The following is an 18,951-nucleotide window of genomic DNA, read 5'->3' on the forward strand; positions in this document are numbered from 1 at the left end:
TCTGTTAATATTTTATATTTTATTCTGGGCTTTTTGCCCTGCCAGACAAATTTCGCAATATCTTTCTGCCACCTCTTGAAACAGTCCATCTTGTCAATAATCTGCAAAGTTTGAAACAAAAATAACATTCTAGGCAATACATTCATCTTAATTACTACAATTCGGCCTAACATTGATAATCTCAAATTTGACCATATTTCTAAGTCTTTTTTAATTTCTAACCAACATTTTTCATAATTGTCCTTATATAAATTCAAATTTTTAGATGTTAAATTAACCCCTAGGTATTTCACCTTCTTAACCACCATCAAACCCGTCTCTTCTTGAAACTTATTCTTCTCCATATCTGTCAGGTTTTTCCCTAAGACTTTAGTTTTTTGTTTATTCAATTTAAATCCAGCTACCTGGCCAAATTGTTGAATTATCTCCAACACCTTTTTTGTGCTAGTGTATGGCTCTTGTAGGGTCAGAACTAAGTCATCTGCGAAAGCCCTTAACTTGTAATGTTTTGCTCCGACCTGTACACCTTTAACTTGCTGGTCCTCTCTAATCATGTTCAGCAACACCTCCAGGACCGAAATAAAGAGCAATGGGGAAATTGGGCACCCCTGTCGTGTTCCTTTTTCTATCTTAAGTTCCTCAGTTATTACATTGTTTACAATCAACTTAGCTTTTTGTTCGGAATATATTGCACCCATACCATTCTCAAAACCTTGTCCTACCCCCATCCCATGAAGGTTCTTTTTCATAAAACTCCAAGAAATGTTGTCAAAAGCTTTCTCCGCATCCACAAATATCAAAACTGCCTTAGTATTTATGTTCACCTCTAACTTTTCCAAAATATCTATTATATTCCTAACATTGTCTGAGAGGTGTCTCTTTGGGAGAAAGCCTGCTTGGTCTCTATGAATCTTTTCCATCAATACTCTCTTAAATCTTTTTGCTAAAATGTCTGCAAAAATTTTGTAATCCACATTGAGTAACGAGATTGGGCGATAGTTCTTCAATTGAGTCTTTTCAATCTCTGTCTTTGGTATGAGTGAAATGTATGCTTCTTTCCACGATTCAGGTGCCTTTTTTCCCTCTAGGATCTCATTACAGACATCCTTTAACGGTTGTATTAACCATTCCTTTAACGATTTGTAATATCTGGCAGTCAGTCCATCTGGCCCTGGAGATTTGCCCAATTGCATGTCCTGAATGGCACCCTCTATCTCTTGTTCTGTTATTCTCTGGTTTAAATCCACCTTACTTTGAGGAGAGATTTTTTGTAATCCATGTTTATTAAGGAATTTATCTATATCTTCTTCATTTTGTAATCCTTGGGAATAAAGTTTTTTGAAATAACTCACAAAACAGTTTCTTATCTCATTTGGTTTAGATATGGTCCTTCCATCCACTTCCAAACTTGAGACTGTGTTTAATTTCTGTCTTTTCTTGAGTTGCCATGCCAAGAGTTTGCCACATTTGTCTGCCGACTCAAATGTCTTTTGTCTCATTTGCTTTATTTTCCACTCTATCTCTTGGTTCATCAATTCCATATATTGTGTTTGGTACAATTTAATCTCCCTCAAAATCTCCTGGGACTTTGGTTTTGACCTTAATTTTTTCTCTCCTTCTTTTATCTTTTCCAAAATTTTTTCTCTTTTCTCCCTCTGCTTTCTCTTCTTTATGGAGTTTTGTTGAATCAAAAACCCTCGCATCACAGCTTTACTTGCGTCCCAGATCACTCTTCTTTCCACGTCGCCCCTTAGATTAATTTCAAAATAATCCTTTAAGGTTTTTTGGGCCTTCAGGTGGAACTCTCTATCTCGAAACAGGGTGTCATTCATTCTCCATCTAAACTGACCAGTTGTTGTGAGTTTCATTTCCATCTTCACGGCGTTATGGTCGGAGCAGGTTTTTGGGCAGATTTCTACCTTCTTAATCTTCGGAGCCATTCCACTAGTAATCCAGATTTGATCGATTCTGGTCCAGGTCATCTTTGCTTGGGAGAAAAAGGTTCCCTCTCTTTCAAGAGGGTTCCTTGTTCTCCAAATGTCTATTAAGTCCATATTTTCAGCCATTTCAAAAAAAGTCTTCGGGAGTCTCCCTTCTTTAGTGAGTATCAGTCTTTGTGTCTTGTCCATGTTTGTAGAAACTACACCATTCATATCTCCCATGATTATCATGTTATATTCCAAATAGTCCATCAGGGTTTCATGAAGTTTTTTGAAGAATTCTGCTTTACCTTCATTTGGTGCATAAATCCCAATTATCAAAAATTTTTCTCCTTGTGCTTGAATCTCCACCGCTAGATATCTTCCTTCTTCATCTTTAAAAATCATTTTTGGGGCCCACTTCTCTTTTACATAAATCACAACTCCTCTTTTTTTCACTTTGTCCGACGAGATAAATTCTTGTCCCAATTTTTTATTCATAAGCAGTCTCCTGTGGGCTCTGGTTATGTGGGTTTCCTGTAAGCAAATCACGTCCAGTTGTTCTCTGTACAAAATGTGGAATACTTGTCGTCTCTTCAAAGGCATGTTCATCCCATTACAATTCCAGCTAAGGAATTGCAGGGCCATCTTGTTATTTTTCTGGTATTCCTCCAACTGCTCCCAATTGTTGTTCCTCGTCTGTTGGAAGTGGAAGGTTCTGTCCAAATGAGAGATTCAAGATGTCTATTACGTTCCTTTGCTCAGCAATTGGGTCTACCGTTCCTTTCTGTAGATCTTCTTGATTTTTATGCAGGAAGCTGTCTTTGTCCTGTATCGTCTTTAATTTCACCTTCTTCCCCCTATAGTCAAAGGACAGTCCCTGTGGAAATTCCCACCTAAAACGAATGTTGTTCTTCTTGAGCAGGTAAACCAAGTCCTTATAAAAAGCTCTCAAGTCCAGAATGTGTTTCGGGATATCTTTAAAGATCTGTATCGGTGAATTCCCAATTTGTAAGGCCTTTTCAAAATGCAGTCTTAATATTTTGTCTCTTTCCTCCTTTGATCTCAAAGTGATCAAGCAGTCTCTCGGTACCTTTCTATTCTGTCTTCTGCCCAGTCTGAATGCCGTTGTAATTTTAATTTCGTCTTCCTCTAAGTCTTCCCAAGCATCAGCAAACTCCTTCGTTAAAAAGTCTGTAAGATTGTCTCCTTCATCCTCTGGAATTAATCGTAATTTCAAATTCCTTTCTTTTCTTTGTAGTTCCCACAATGCCAGAGTTGCTTCGTGGTCATAGACCTTCCTGGCAATCGGTTCTAATTTTTCCTGTGTCTCTCCGGCAATAGTTCTGGCTTCCTCCGCAATTTGACGTGTGGCAGAGTTCTCTTGTGTAAGCTTATTTATAGATTCTGTGTTCAAATCAAGTCTTGCTGTCAAATCTGTCAATTTCTGTGAGTTCTCTGTCAATTTCTTAGTGTTCTCTGCCGTTTGCTTTGTTAAATTCTCCAGGGATTGATTTATCTTAAGAAGGGCTTGCGATACTGCATCCATGGAGACTGCTGTACCTCTTTCTTGTCCTGTTGTCACTGTAGAAGTTATTCCTGAGATCGAGCCTCTTTTCTTGTGTTGCTGCAGCTGTTGTTGCCTTGTCTTGGCTCTCGTGCTTATCTCGTCTGCTGGGCCACTCATATCCCAAGGTCGTTTCCCACAAGAGCCTTCTCCTAGGAAAATTCCACTGTCCCAAAGCGTAGCAACTTTTAATTTACCCTCTAGAGGGAGCAAATCAAAATGTCCACAAACCGAAATAAAGAGTGTTAAAAAGCAAATTTATCAGGAGGCTTCTATAAGTATAATGCAACACTTTCCCAGTAAATAGAGTCCCAGCCTTCCCTGATATAGTGTATCCACAAAGTCCCAAAACTTTGTAACAAATAAACAATAAAGCTTCCACTTTGTTACTTTCACAGGAATCTGAAGTCAGTTCAGTGTTCCTTTGTTTTATGAGCAGTTCGTACCAGGTTGGAGGCTGCAGAAAGTTTCCTTTTCTTTTAAATTAGTCATGCAGCTTATAAAGTCACTTTTTCCTCCCCTCTGCCCTGCAAGCTGGAGGGGATAGTCAAAGTCCAAATGTCGGGTTCAAGCATTTAAAAGCGATTTTCCCTTACGGATGCAGCTTAGTAACTTCCGTTGCTTTGGTTATCATGCAGTCGGGGGAAGGCAGACTTCCTTAATTTTTGCCTTTCCCGTTTTCAGCCTAATTTCAGGCAGTTTTAGTTCAAGTAGAGGTTCAGTCTTACTCACGGGTCTTTTTTGTCCAGATTATTCAGGAAGGGAATCGGCGCTCTCCACTAATGGCGACGCGGCTTCACTCTGCGGGCTGGGTTGCGATTCTCAGCACCGCGCTCCCCCGTTGTCGTTCCGGAGCCTTTAAAAAGGCTCTTTCTGCGGTAAAGAGGGGGCGCTTCGGGTGCCCACCGAATCTCCTTGTTCACAGGATCCGTTCCTGTGATTTTAGGGGTCCCCCGCTTGCCGAAGCAGGTCAGACCCGATCTCGCAGAGCCGTCCTCTCTCCGGAGCTCGGAGAGAGAGCAGCCATTAGCGCTGGCGCCGAACCGGAAGTCCGGAAAATGGCTTTTTGTATAAAAGAGAGAAATGTGTGTGTGTTGGGGTGGTGTTAATACAGTTTCTAAAAAATATTTTCACATTTTTATCAGGTATTACTGTGTTCAGAACATCTTTTATAGACATAACTGAAAATGTGTTGTGGATTGACTATTGAGGAGAAAGCTAGGAATGTCTCTGGAATTTATATTGCACGCTTCTTTGGGTGAAAGAAAGAACAACAGAGGAAATTTCACAACCACTGTACCTTGTCCAATGTCATTGTATACTAGTGGAGTGGTTTTCAAACCTTCTGTTTTATGGAAACTCTGCACATCGACCTGTCTGCCAGACTTTTGTTTAATTTTTGTTTTTATTATTATGGTACATTGCAGAACACTCTGCGGCCTGGTCCAAAGCAATTCACGTGGAGTGCTAGTTTAGGTCTCCGAGGTCTTGTTTCCTTTACTTTTGTTGTGTGCTGCATAACAAGAAAACCTGGATGGAATTGTTTTTAAAAGTTTCAGGCCCTTTGAACCACATATTTGAGCTTTTCTCCCTAACAAATCTTTCTTGCATGTCTCTGTGTATTCAACTATCTCACCACCCCGTCTCTCTATTTACAGCATGAAAGAAACAAAATACTGTGGCAACACATTTCAGAGCCAAAATAAACCTAAGAATCTTGGGGACGCCAGTGAAGAAACAAATGGTAAGGAAAGACCACAGCTTGTGATGATGGTCACAGCTTGTGATGATGATAATGAGACCAGAAAGTGTTAGAAGATATTAATTCAGTTGCTGAAGATGTTAATTCAATTGCCAGTGGGATAGCCATGTTGGCTCCTTGCAGCAAAAAGCAATGAAGCATCTTGTGGCATGTTAAAGACTAACAAATGTATTATGGCATAAGCTTCGGTGGATTACACTCCACTCCATCAGATGCATACGTACCCCGAATTACAAGTATACATATACACATGGATGGCAGGGAGTGGGGAAATTGTAAATAGTGAGGTCAGAGGGAAATGATATGCAGAAAAGTGCAGAGCGGCAATTGCCTAATTCACAGTGATAATTCACAAAACAGTTGTTGATATCACATATTGTGGAACCAATTAACATATATAATATGCTAAAAAGAGTTTGTCTAGGTTCAGTTTGCAAATGACCGCATTTGAACCTCTTGATGTGTTCTAATTAAGCAGTTTTATGTTGCAGACTTTCTTTGAAATTGTTTTGTTCCAAGATGCTCACTTTCAGAGTGTCCATGGTGGTTAAAATGCTGCCTGCTCCATCCAGCTTTCTAATGTTGTGGTTTATGATGTCAGATTTATGTGCATTTATTTTTTAAATAGAGGCTGACCTGTTTGTCTTATGTAGAAAGGCAATGTTGACAGATGATGGCACAGATCACATTGGAAGGTGCACAGGAGAATGAACTCTTTCTAATAGCTGTCCCTTCCACTCATAGTGTGTTGGTGTTGCATTTATGTAGCAAAGCATTTATGTGTTTTCTACATGGACAGGGTCATCCCCTCCTTTCTACCCAAAGTTCTGTTGAGATTCCATGTTCAGCAAGAGTTGGTTTCCCCTACGTTTTGTACCAACCCTGCTCACCCATTGGAAAAGGCCTGGCACTCATTAGATGTGAGGTGTGCACCCAGGGACTAAAGTGTGTAGATTAACTGATTTCTTATTTATTTCCTTTCACCACACTTCCTTGGGCAAAATGGTTAGCTCCTCCACCTTATCTAGGTGGCTTAAAGCTTGTATTGTGGTGGAATATGGAGCTTTGAAGCTCATCCAACCATCTTCTTTGATGAAACAAAGATGGTTCATCAACCATCTTTACAGCTCATCCTACTAGAGTGGCAGCCACTTTGGCAGCTTTCTTTGCTAACAACCCTTTGATTGATATCTGTTGGGCAGCCCGTTGGCTGTCCCTAGCTACATTCACAAGGGGAAGTCATAAGATGGAGCTTATGCCTCAGCAGAGGCTGCTTTTGGCTGTATGGTCTTGCACCAAGTCCTTCTGCCTTACTCTCCATTGCAGCTGGGATCCACTCTAATTGGGTTTGCTGTGTGAAACTTCCCAACCCAATAATCCAGCAACACCCTCCTGAAATAGTATAGTTGGTACTTACCTGAACAGTAGATTTAGGAGGCTTCACTGGGCTATTAGGACTTTGTCCTAGTGGGGACTGCAATGGTCTATAAGTTTGTGTTGGAATGTTCACAAGTTCCCCACCCCACCCTTACTGGGACGCGAGTTTTGTGTTATTTTACTTACCCTTATTGTGTTGACTCCATTGACTGTCGATCTTGGAGGGTCTGTAAAACTGATTGGCAGCTAATCACTTCCTGGAAGAGTTTTCTTTTCCTGCTTCATCATCAAGGCATTTCCTAAGACCAACCTGATAGCCCAATGACCAACCTGATAGCCCAACTGTACTTTCTTAATGAGAGCTAAAAATAGGGGACTGTAGAAGAATGGTATTGGAAAGTTGCGTCTCGCCTTCTTTTATAGTCCCAATTTGTTGATAGTGATGACGGCAGCTCCTTTGTCAGCATCTTTAATTATGTTGTCAGTATTGTTTCTGAGGCTGCGGATGACATCACACCCTGTATGGGAGAGGTTGTATCTTAGCTGATTACCTCAACTTGGGCACAGTGACAGAAGTACTCCATATAAAAACCTAACTGTGCGTGATGTTGTGGGGTCTATGCAGAATTCTTGTTTCTGTGCTATTTTGGGGTACACTGTCCAGTGGTGTTCAGGGAAGATAGTAGTTGAGTGCTGGTGCACTGGGCAGTGCCAGGGTAGAAATGTTCCTTGAGTCATAAACAATAGGATTCCCACCCCAGATCCCACCTCAGCTTGCATTTTCCAAATGTTCATAGTTTCTACTTTTGGTTCAAAATGCAGCTTAAAAAACAACAACTGATAATGCTTTTTTTAAAGCAAAATTTGTTTGGAAATGCAGATTTTTGAAAAAAAAATACTTATTTGAAAGATGAGTTTTCATGCTGATTTTTTTAAAATTCTAATGTAGAAATAGGGCAGGAGACCCTCATGGGTGCACACATATGAAGATGCAGCAAAGATTCATTCCCTTTTACTCACTGCTATTCCAAAGCAGCTGCGATGCCATACTAATCCATATTCTCAATCAGAAATGTGTATTGGAAACCTCATTTCACCTCTAAGATTGCATTGGAATGGCTGGACAATATATCCATCCTTTAATCATTCTGGTTGAGTAGCATACTTTGTTTACATTTCTTTCTTTTAAGCATTTGTGCACTGCCCCTTCATTGCTTAAGCTGACATTCAACAAAAAATAATAACGCAGTTAAAATGAAAATATCATGAATACTCATTGATTGTAATATTTCTATATAATCTACAGCAGGAGGAACATAAGGCCACACTCTGCTACTGTAAATACCCATAGGCTTACTGGGAGAGGAGTTTTGCGTCCTACTCAAAAAGCTAAGAAAATAGGGCAGTGTTAAACTGCAATGGGATAAATCTTTTTTTTAACCTTTGTTACAGTTCAGTCAAGGCCCTACATGGTGTCCTCGCATGCAGTGTAGGCATGTGGAATAGAGCCCCACCTTGCAGAAAATTTGCAGTGGCTGTACTTCTGTGTGAAGAGGGCATGTGGGTCCCTGGCCATGAAGAAATTTTAAGGTTGCTGCTGTGGGATGTTATCCAATGAGAGCAGTCAAGTACAACATTCCTTGTTTTGCTATAGTGGACATGCGAAGGAATGTTTGGTCCAGCCTGGCGAAACTTCCTGTTCCTTTTGGCCTGGAGCATCCTTCCTTGCATGTGGGTGGGTGTGACCTTTCCAGACCTGGTAAAAGGACAAGGCATGCTGCCACTCTCTCTCTCTTTTCCATCTTCTTTTCATCCTGCGAACTTCCTGGAATGAACTGCTAGCTGCCAGCCAAGCAGTCCTTCAGGTCATCTTCTTTATGGGATAAACCTGTTAGTATAAGTTTGTAACTTTAAGCCTTGAACCTGCCTTCAGGGATCACACTGTGCTCTGCCCGATCATGAGTAAACTTTCTTTTTATTGCTTATGAATAAGACTGTGGTGTTTTTATTCTTTTAGGAGGGATTCAAGTGGTCTTACCAGGAAAACATTAGAACACATTTCAATCTGGACAAGCCAGATTGAATTGCGTATTGTCTTAAGAAACTCATGAGTTTGCAACTAGTTTTCTGCTGTGAAAAGGGGAATGCACTCTGCTAAGTAAAGAAACTTGCTAATGCAAGTTAGAAAGGATATTAATAAACAACATATTCTCTCCTGCCCTGCTGAACATTCCCATAGCTGCTACACATAATGTTTGTGCGCGTGTTTTTTATGCCAATTGGCTTGGTGACAGTTGCCAGTGTGATGAAAGAAATGTGATGAACATGTTTTCACACAACTGCAGTTTCTATTGCTGGCATAGATGCAGATGACCTCCCACAAGATAATTCTGAAAAGGAAGCCAAATCACAGGAAATTGGAGGTGGAATACAAAAGAATGGTGGAGAAATTTTGCAAGCCAACGAATGTTACCTCCGTGCAGACTTGCCAGCAGAGAACCAAGAACAAGAGCAGGTTCTGTTAAAGTTGGAGGAAAATGTTTGCACCAAAGCTCCCTGCTTATCTGAACTGTGTGGATTTTGTCCTGGTTGGAGCACTGCATTCTATGGTTCGGAATGTTTTAGTTTGGAAGTACATCACTACATAAGAAAACTTGGAAAGCGGAAAGTTAATGATGCACAAGACATAGATGCGAAAAAAGCGGTAGGTATCCTGATTTTCAAGAATGGATGAAAAATCAGGGACACTTTTTTTTTTTTAAAGGTGTAATATAGAGCATGAAAAGCAGGCTACATTTCAATTCTTCCAGATGTAAACTAGTACATTACATATGCTTTCTACAAGGTGCATTCATATGGGTGATTTAAAAGCATTGGATATGCTTTAAAACCTATTTTCTCCAGTCCTATCAAGATGGGTTACTCTAGTTACTATTGTCCACACTATTGCAATATCCACTTGCAGTACATATAAGTACCAGTGCAGGTTTGTGTAATCTGGACAGTATCATGAGCAATGTTGGGGTAGGGAGCTTCCCTGGGCTTCATGTTTAATCAGCATGAAGGGGAGTCATGGAGAATTGCGAAGCTGTGCCTTAAACTACTCTGCCTGATTATGAAAGTTGAGACATTTGTTCGCAAGAGAAATGGAAACGTTTTGGAAATACTTCCAGTCATGTTAGCCCCTTGCAGAGTAAACAGCAGAGTATTGCAACACCTTAAAGACTACGAGTGGAATTTAATGTCACACTGTTACAGACATTCCATCCTCAAAAGCATATTAGCTTGCCAGGCTGAGCAATCCCGTGTCCCCTTCCCTTACAGATTGTACTGGGGACCAATCTCAGGCCCCAGGGAAGGAGATGGGGTAGCCCTTTTGTGGAGAGCTGCTGCTGGAGTTCATTGGTTGAGTTGCCATTCAACTTTACAGTTTGCTCCTTTTTGTATCTGCCAACTAAGATTTCACTTCACACATCTGACAAAGTGGACTTGAGTTTGCAGCAGCTTATGCAGTAATAAATGTATTCGTCTTTAAGGTGCCATAAAAAACTCTGGGGTTGTTGTTTTTTAATGCCGTCTCTTCTGTACTCCAAATGGTTTACTAGGCTTTCACTACCAGCTAATATCAAGGGTTTTGTATAGTCTTACAATGAGCATTACAATTTCAGCGATCAAGCTCACAGAAATCTAGCACACTTTTGGTGTATAATTCTCTGCCTACATAGTAGGTCAAGTATTTAGCAGAGACATCATTTTTGTGAGGACATGTTTTGAATCGAAGAACGTTGACCTTTGATCTTTAATATGTGCTTAAATGCAAAGGCTGTTCTCAAGAGCCACTGTATTAGTTCACACATCACCTTGTGTTCTTATCAAAGAAATTTTAGCCTTCAGGCATCTTTAGCTTCAGGGAGAGCAATGGAAGATGGTCCTTACTTTAACAGATCAAAAGCTTATGTTGAGTTAAACCTAATGATTTTTTTTTCCAAACCAGAAAGAGAACTGGTTTGTCTTTGAGTTTGTTGGCTGTATTCCCATTTCTTTTATTTCACAAAATGCTTTTCAGTTTACAAACACCCACATTCACCTAGAATGCTATAAGGCAATGCCGCTGCTATTTAAGGTAAACAGCCCTAATCAGACCTCACTTATTTGATTTAAGAAGTCATTCATTCTAGAATTAACTACTGTGCTTTGTTGATAATTGTTTCCAATGGAAATAATTAAAACACCAGGCTTTATTGCATAACTGCAGGTGTGTCAGTCATACAGCTTGTTTTCACTCGCATGCTAAGGCCACCCTCCAGACGGAAATGCACCAGGACTTCTGTGTAATTCTTCTTTAATAGGATTCTTGCCTACCACTTGAAAACATGTTTTTGAAACTCAGGGAAGAATCTGAATTATTGTTGTTTTCACTTACTCTTTCCACCCTTTAAGAACTGTTTGCTCAGGGGAAACACACATCAGTTAGTGTGCCCCTGAATAGGAATGTATACCCTGGTGCACAAAGAAAGGAGTCTGGATTCACACAATGATATACAACCATATTAGCATACAGATCTCCCTTGCAGAGCTGGGAAAAGCTACCTTTGGTATCTCATGATAGAATTGTGGAATATAAATCTTTTAATGAAAGCAAACAGAGCAAAGTCTTTATTTCCTATATGACATTGACTTGTTTTGGGACACATGACTAGTCTTGATGGTTCCTAGATATTTTTATAAATACTTTGTTTCATTCATCCTGATTTTTTACACTGTTCGTTGAAGTCTACTTCAGCTGGCATTGAACATTCAATTTAAAACAGACTATAGACTTGTCAGTATTCCTGGAAAGAAAGAAAAGAAAGAAAGAAAAGAAAGAAAGAAAGAAAGAAAGAAAGAAAGAAAGAAAGAAAGAAAGAAAGGAAGGAAGGAAGGAAGGAAGGAAGGAAGGAAGGAAGGAAGGGTTATATGATGTGCATATAATATTAATGAAAATAATTATGTTCATCAATAATTTTAAAGGCATTTAAGTACAATTTATGTGCTTAAATGAGTTTAAGTACCTATTATTCCGATACTATGACCCCGTTCAGAGAGAATTTCATTTCCAATTAACCACAGTTTAGCAGATTGGGAGCAAACCATGTGTCTGTATGCTTTCTTCTTTTCTCTCCATCCTTTGTATGCCTGGCCTTGTTGAGGATATCCTGCTCTATTTAAACTACAGTTTCTTGCCATAGCCAAGCATGTAGGGTGTTTAAGGGCTCATTCCGTATCAAGATGGCCCTCCATATCCTTGTTTGGAGTGAGCCCTTAAACCACAGTTATAATTGGATGTTCCAGCGAAGAGGTGGCATATAGGAACACAACTCAGTTTCGGGTCTGATAAACCATTGTTTAATCGGAACAAAATTTATACTTTTGAACCAGACCCATATGGTTTGTTAGAATTGTTAACAGACAGTTAAAATGTGATAATGTTTAGCTTTACCTTTTATGCATATTAGCTGTTAGGGGCAATACTAGGTGTTATTGTTGGTTGATTCTTATTTGCAACCAGCTTCTGCTTATCAGAAGTAAAACCACTACATCATTATACTTACTATACTTTCACTTCCCTCCGTCCTTCACACCAGGAACTTGAGCAGCTGATAACGATGGAGACAAAGAATTATAGGAAGAGTATAAAATTCTACCAGAGGTTGTTGCATAAGGAGAGAAGAAGCAAAGGTATATCTGTAGTTTGTAATTTTAAGAGCTTTGTTACAGTAATTGTGCATCTGTGCTGACGCAAAGTGGCCCTTACTGCACTTTTTAAATCTTGAGGTGGTGAAGTGAAAACAGTGTTGCCCAAGCTGAAGGGACAGCTGGAAGAAATGAAATCAAAGGTGCAGTTTCTTGACCTGGTGAAGAAGTATCTGCAGGTAATTCTTTGGCTTTCTTTTTGAATTAGAAATTGGTATCTACTGTTTCCAGATCAGTGCAGCAGGAAGTAGATTTTTTCCCTGCATGCCACACTTCAGTGCTGGAGGAATGAAGTATGAGAGCCCAAAGTAGCATTGCCATTTTAATGTGTAGAAGTGGCTCCCTTTGATCAGCACCACTCCCATAGTTCCCCACCAGTTCTTGGACCTGTTTATTGGTCACACAAGAAGGAGCAGCTTCCTTAGAGGCATCTGGCTGGGCAGTGTCAGAATCAGGGTGGTGGACTTTGAGCTAGTGCAGTTCCTTCTCCAGCACAGAGTTCAAAGATCTCCTGGGAGGGCAGTGAGGATGTGCATGTCCAGCTTTTGCATGCCCAGTGATGTGCAAATTAGTAGTCAGGGCCGTCTTTACCTGGGGGTGCACCCAGGTGCCAAATTCTGTGGGGCGTCAAATGTATACCCGCTGTATTCCAGTCCCTCTCAATTGGCAGCAGTGAAAAGCAATGGAGTGAAAGTCCCTGCCCCCCTCCTCTGTCGCTCTGTTACTCCGTAGCGACAAATATTCCCGATGAGTCAGAAAACAAAAGCAGGTTTTCCCCCGCTGTGTTGTTTTTACAGGTGAGCGGGGAAAAAGGTCAACAACTTTGGCTTCCCCACTCAATAGAAGTTAATTTGGGGGCGGCTAAACTAAAATTTGGGGGTGCTGGGCAGATCTGTGCATCCGGGCGTGGCATATGCTAAAGACGGCCCTGTTAGTAGTGCCTTTGTGTCCCGTCCCTTCTCCTCCCCATCACTGGGATAACCTTGTACCATTTTGTCTGCCTTGTCTCCTTCTGCTGCAGATTATGTCTATAGAGAAATGGGGAGTTGAGGCATGCAACCTTCTTGCAGTTGTTAACATGGCAAGCAGTGAAGTTCTGGGCATTGTTAGCTCCTTGGACTGCATGCTCCTCTTCTATAATATAAATAAAACCCAGTACAGAGCCCCGTGTAATGACAATCAAACTCAGCCAAGAAATCTACAAGCTGGAACACCACTTGGGCTGATGGCATATCTCTATTCCAGGTACAGCCTGTTCTGCAGTCTCACAAAAGGTGATGTCTGTTCTCACCCCCCCCTACTGAAATGAAGGTTTAATTCTATTATCAATCTCCATGCATTTTATGCTGCAAGAGTGAAAGGAAAGTGTCTCTCTCACTGCTTTGCAAAAGTAAGGTGAGAAAGAAGCTAAGGAATCACTCCCAGGTTAACACAACTCCTTTCGACAATTCTTTTCCAAGTTTAGGCAATGGAGAGTAGGATGGTCTGTTTATCATTTTAAGTACTGGAGCAAGGGGGGGTCCTATAGTTTAGAGTTAAATTTATTTTATCATGTCATGGTTGGGGAAGGCAAAGGGAGCTCTTATTTTTATGAAATTCTCATCTTCTGGATTACATTGAGTATTCCAGATCAACATTTAGAAATGAACACATTGGGATAAAACACGTATTTAAGTACCAATTATTTCTGCATATTTTTTTAAAAATCACAGATTAATGTTGGAATGAGACAGAACAGACTTAAGAAGTGAACACATTTAAAATTCACATGGACTGGAAATAGGGTATGTCCAGTGTTAGTCATAGACCCAATGAAATAATGGGGTTTAATCACAATAGACCTGTTTACATAAGAGGGTTTGATAAATCATTTCAGTGAGACTACTATATTACTTAGTTGGATATCACTCGGGATTATCTATTCCTCGTTGCAACTCCTGAAAATGTAGGATTGTGCTTTAATGTCATTAATTTTTTGAACATGGAATTTCTAAAAACAAAGGATCTGTTTTAAAAGAAAATAGAGATTGTGGGAATACAAGTGACATCAATTGAATCTCTTCCTTTCACTTTTCAATCTTTCGCTGTACTTGATTCCAAGAAAGCACGCTTGAGCTTACAATATTGATTTTTTTCTTGTACTCTGTAGAAATGCATTTTTAGAAGGCTATGTACAGCAATTCCTCTTCACCTTTCGTTACTTCTGCTCCCAAGAAGAATTTTTTCAATTTCTTCTTGATAGAATCAGAATCACATTACCCAAGTAAGTGTTGAAATAAAGCTGAACTCTTGATACATTCCAGTTTACTAGCATAGATGTATCGGTAGTCTTTCCTTGTTCCTTTGAAATTGTGAATGATCGCTTTATTTTGAAACTAAAAGCATTCAGTTAAGTTAGATGGGATTTATAAAATTTATTACAAGATACAACTGCAAATTAAAGACAAGAGTCCTCTTCTTGGCTGAGTGTTTTGTCCAACAAATACATTCTTATTTCAATAGCTTCCCCTTCTTATCAAGCTACAAAAAAGGAAGCTACACTTCTTGTTTGTGTTCTGGAAGAGATAAACTGAGACACATAATCCTTTCAAGTACATAATTATAATTGGTGGAATATTCAAATGTCAGTTTATTCACCAACTTTCTGTTGTTCCTAGATCAAGCCTGGAATCTTGTTCGTTGCTTAGCAAAATATGTCATCGTAGCTTCGCCATTCTGCAAACCTGGATTAAAGACTGCTATGCTGTAGACTTTGCAGTAAATCCTGATTTTATGAGTACACTAAAAGGCATTATCATTTCTAAGGTAATTCACTATGTTTACAGGAAATTTAAGGTGGATATCATCTAAGTAAGTCATGACATGCAAAATTGCATCAACGTTATACGATATAATTGAACTGAGAGGAAATAACATGCCTTGGGGATCCATAAGTTTTGTTTCCTAAATCACACTAATAAAGCAGGGTTTATTTTGGAGATATTAAGGCCATTATAATCTGAAGAAGACTCTAATAATGCCCTCTTTGTAGGTAGGTCCACTCAATGGCTATGGTGAATGGTTGCTGTCACTACTGGGAAGCATTACTAGCAGGAAGCAAAGCAATGTTTCTGAATACTACCAGACAGAAAAATGGGAAGAAGAAGAAGAGGAGGAGGAGACCAGTGAAATAAAACCTTTACACTTTCATTGCAAAAAGAGCTCAAAAGATGTTTTGCAAAAGGTACGAGGCTTCTTTAACTTGCTCTACGGACAGCAGCACCTGGCATGTGCTCTTCTGTCTGTCTGTTTAGTTTTTATTACAAGTTTTCCCCAAAGCAATACAATAAACATCAACAACTGTTACAGGGTCTGAGAGTTGCATTCACAGCCTAGATTAAGACACGCCAGATAATAGGTCGTTCCTGGCTGCTGTTCTGGTAGTGTAGCAGACCTCCGCTTGCACAATGGAATTTCACCCCTCTTCTCCCCTACAGCATCTGTCCCCATCATACTTCCTTAAAAGATTACTAGTATGGAAAATAATCAGTTCAAGAGAGAGAGATCTCCAGTATTAGGAATAGAAGATTGTAGGCTGTATGGAGATATGCAAGATGAGCATATTTTTGACCAGAGCTAAATTAGTGTACAGAGATTAATAGCGTGGCAACTGTGTCAAAATATTCTTTAACCAAAGTTGAAATATTTGCTGTTAGCATATCTTGTTACATGTTAATAAACCCAAGCTATAGCTTATTTTCTGGCTAAGGCTTATAATTAGTCTTTCAACTAGGCAAGAATGGAGAATGATGTAAAAAACAAAAACCCAACTTGAAGTATTGAACTAAAAAGTCAAAGTTATTTTAATGCAAGGGGGAAGCAGAAATAATAGGATTCTATAGAGCCCTGTTCAATTAGACTTGTGGACTGTGCTCTCAAATAGATATTATTGTATTAGGGTATGATGGTATAAAATGTAACCGCATAGATTTATTGTACAGGTACTAGTCTTTGAACTTAACTTACATATTACATTATGTAATAATGTGTTCATTTTTGCCTGAGTAAAGTTATAGACAGAGCAAATGCCTTTTGTTCTTTTTGTACAGAGCTTTAATTGGAATATCTCAAAGGAAAGTGAAACTGTTGCACCTTTTCAGAGAGGCAAGCATAGTATTACATCAGCTTTAGCAAATCCATGCTATTCAAATGAAACAGAAGAATTCTCAGGCTTTTACTCTAAAATAGATGGAATGCCATATCTCTTAACAGAATATACTGCACAACAACTTTGCCATCAGCTGACACTACTGGAACAGGTAAAATTGCATTTTTGGATAAAACCGACTTTCTGGGTCAGTTTCTTAGTTGAGGTTCTGGCCTGGTTCTGGCACATAAACTGCCTTTCTTGCCCTGTAGAATGACTCCTGCCAAGAAACAGGGAGGGTAGGGTTGCCATATTTCAAAAAGTAAAAGCCAGGGCACCTTTGACTGCCTTGCCTAAGATTCAGGACAAAGCGCTGACTTTCTGAAATTCCCCCTGGGCATCAATTCCACCTTTGAAATCCTGGTAATGTCCGGAAAAATCCGGACATATGGCAGCCCTAGGATAGAGTGAGTGTAACTGTGTTGATTCACCTGGACCTCTTCAGTGGTTTTTGATACCATCAACCATGGTATCTTTCTAGAGAGGTTGTCAGAGTTAGGGGGTCAATGGATAAGTAGTGTACACCAGATCAAATGCATCAGTCGCCATTTTTGTCTGTTTTAGGAAATGTTCCAGAAATGTCACCCAGTGCACTTTCTAAATTCAAGATTCCTTGGAGTCAATGATAAGAGTGTGTCTTTCCAAAAGTAAGTTTAGTGCTTTGCCTAGCCTAATGGCATACTGATATGTATTGGGGGAAAATTTATTAGCATGAGAAAATTTGTTGTAGACTTAAGAGTATGATGAGAGACTTCAACAAAGCACACCAACCGAGACAGGGCAACATTATCCAAGGACATGGCTACTGCCTGATGCTGAACACTGAACATACTTTTTTTAAGCAAAACGTTTTGACAAAATAGTAGCATACATCTAGTTTGTAAAATAGATATTTTTCATTTATTAATAGTCTAGTGTTAGCCAGAGGCTTATATAAGGCAACTTAGTGCTTATACTTCTGAGAAAACTTTTTGGTTAAACATTCTAAGGTCTCTCACATTTTGAACGTACCTCTTGCTTCCAGTTCACGATTATAATTTGTTACACCTTTGACATGTTTTGTAGGTTCTATATTTTGCTGGCTCAATTTAAGACTGGAGCCTGGGAGCTAAGACATTTTCTCCATTATTTTCCCCACTATACATAATTTGGGATTAACAGAAGTAAATTAGCGAAGCAGAAATGGTAAGGGACTGTAAATCAAAGGTACCTGTGCCAGTTACTTTACTGACACAGGGAGAGAGAGAAAAGGGAAAATAAATATATTTAGCCTATTTGGCTATTCACACAGGGGTTCCATCTGCTGGAATGAAGGCAGGAGTGCCCCTCAGTAAATGCCTCCCAGACACATAAGCAGGTGGCCAGGAGGAAGTGGTACTTGCTTCACTCTGTTGCTTCATTCAAATCTCTCCTGCCAAGCCTTGTTACCCACTGCATTGGCTGCTCCAGAGTATCTTGTTTGACTCCTCACAGCCAAGAGGAGGAGCCTTTCTTGTACTAGGAATGTCTCTCTGTAGCCCCATCACCAACACCTGTCTCTTTGTCTGAGCCACTGGGTAATTCTGGGAGCTACACTCAACTAATTGTAAGGAAATAATGTTGCTTTGCCCCCTTTGTATGGATATAATCTAGTATTTAAATTTTGTAGATGCTTGTCTTTTACAGAGCTGCTTCCTCTGAGCAATTGCCTCCTCAAGCCTATAACCTTTTTGCGGAAAACTGTGACCAAGATGCTTACCTTTTGCAGCTTTTAAAATATGCAGACAATGTCAGTAATTGGGTTGCTGCTGAAATTGTAACAAGCTACAGCTCTAAGGTTTGCAGTCCTCTTTTTCATGATTGCTTTTCATGTGTATTGATAATTTATTTGTGGTTGACCCTTCTTATTCAGTTATTTTGTCTGTGTATGATCTGAATGGATGTGGCTGGAGCTGTGGTCTAAACCACAGAGCCTAGGGCTTGCCGATCAGAAGGTTGGCGGTTCGAACCCCCGCGACGAAGTGAGCTCCCGTTGCTCGGTCCCTGCTCTTGCCCACCTAGCAGTTCAAAAGCACATCAAAGTGCAAGTAGATAAATAGGTACCACTCCGGCGGGAAGGTAAATGGCGTTTCCATGCGCTGCTCTGGTTTTGCCAGAAGCGGCTTAGTGCCACATGACCCGGAAAAAATGTCTGTGGACAAACGACTGCTCCCTCAGCCAGTAAAGCGAGATGAGCGCCACAACCCGAGTCGTTCGCGACTGGACAACTGTCAGGGGTCCTTTACCTTTATGATCTAAATAAGGTTCTCAGCCAGTAGGATGAAGTAGCCATAGTGGCTGCAAGAGATTTAACATTCAAAGGAAGAGGCTTCACTTGCAACGCAAACATTAGCTCCTGAGAAAAGAATTTTGTTTTTTGTTTTTATAA

General features: G+C 39.9%; 1 protein-coding gene across 10 annotated transcripts in view; it reads left to right on the top strand.

Moving 5' to 3' along the window:
* Nucleotides 1–18,951, top strand: part of KNDC1 (kinase non-catalytic C-lobe domain containing 1) — a 79,061-nt gene that overhangs the window by 53,267 nt on the left and 6,843 nt on the right. For 8 of the 10 annotated variants that reach the window (XM_082224872.1, XM_082224873.1, XM_082224876.1 and 5 more), the window contains 11 exons: nucleotides 5,145–5,230; nucleotides 8,971–9,329; nucleotides 12,250–12,343; nucleotides 12,440–12,537; nucleotides 13,380–13,603; nucleotides 14,508–14,621; nucleotides 15,016–15,163; nucleotides 15,390–15,581; nucleotides 16,447–16,656; nucleotides 17,109–17,191; nucleotides 18,210–18,360. In XM_082224872.1, the coding sequence (XP_082080998.1) occupies nucleotides 5,145–5,230; nucleotides 8,971–9,329; nucleotides 12,250–12,343; nucleotides 12,440–12,537; nucleotides 13,380–13,603; nucleotides 14,508–14,621; nucleotides 15,016–15,163; nucleotides 15,390–15,581; nucleotides 16,447–16,656; nucleotides 17,109–17,191; nucleotides 18,210–18,360 (1,759 nt within the window). Of the gene's footprint in view, nucleotides 1–5,144; nucleotides 5,231–8,970; nucleotides 9,330–12,249; nucleotides 12,344–12,439; nucleotides 12,538–13,379; nucleotides 13,604–14,507; nucleotides 14,622–15,015; nucleotides 15,164–15,389; nucleotides 15,582–16,446; nucleotides 16,657–17,108; nucleotides 17,192–18,192; nucleotides 18,361–18,951 lie in introns of all 10 variants that reach the window. The other 2 variants (XR_014220267.1, XM_082224871.1) reach the window with 2 other exon arrangements.

The sequence above is a fragment of the Podarcis vaucheri genome (genome assembly GCF_965113315.1).
Source record: "Podarcis vaucheri genome assembly, chromosome: 5".
NCBI classification, from domain to species: domain Eukaryota; kingdom Metazoa; phylum Chordata; class Lepidosauria; order Squamata; family Lacertidae; genus Podarcis; species Podarcis vaucheri.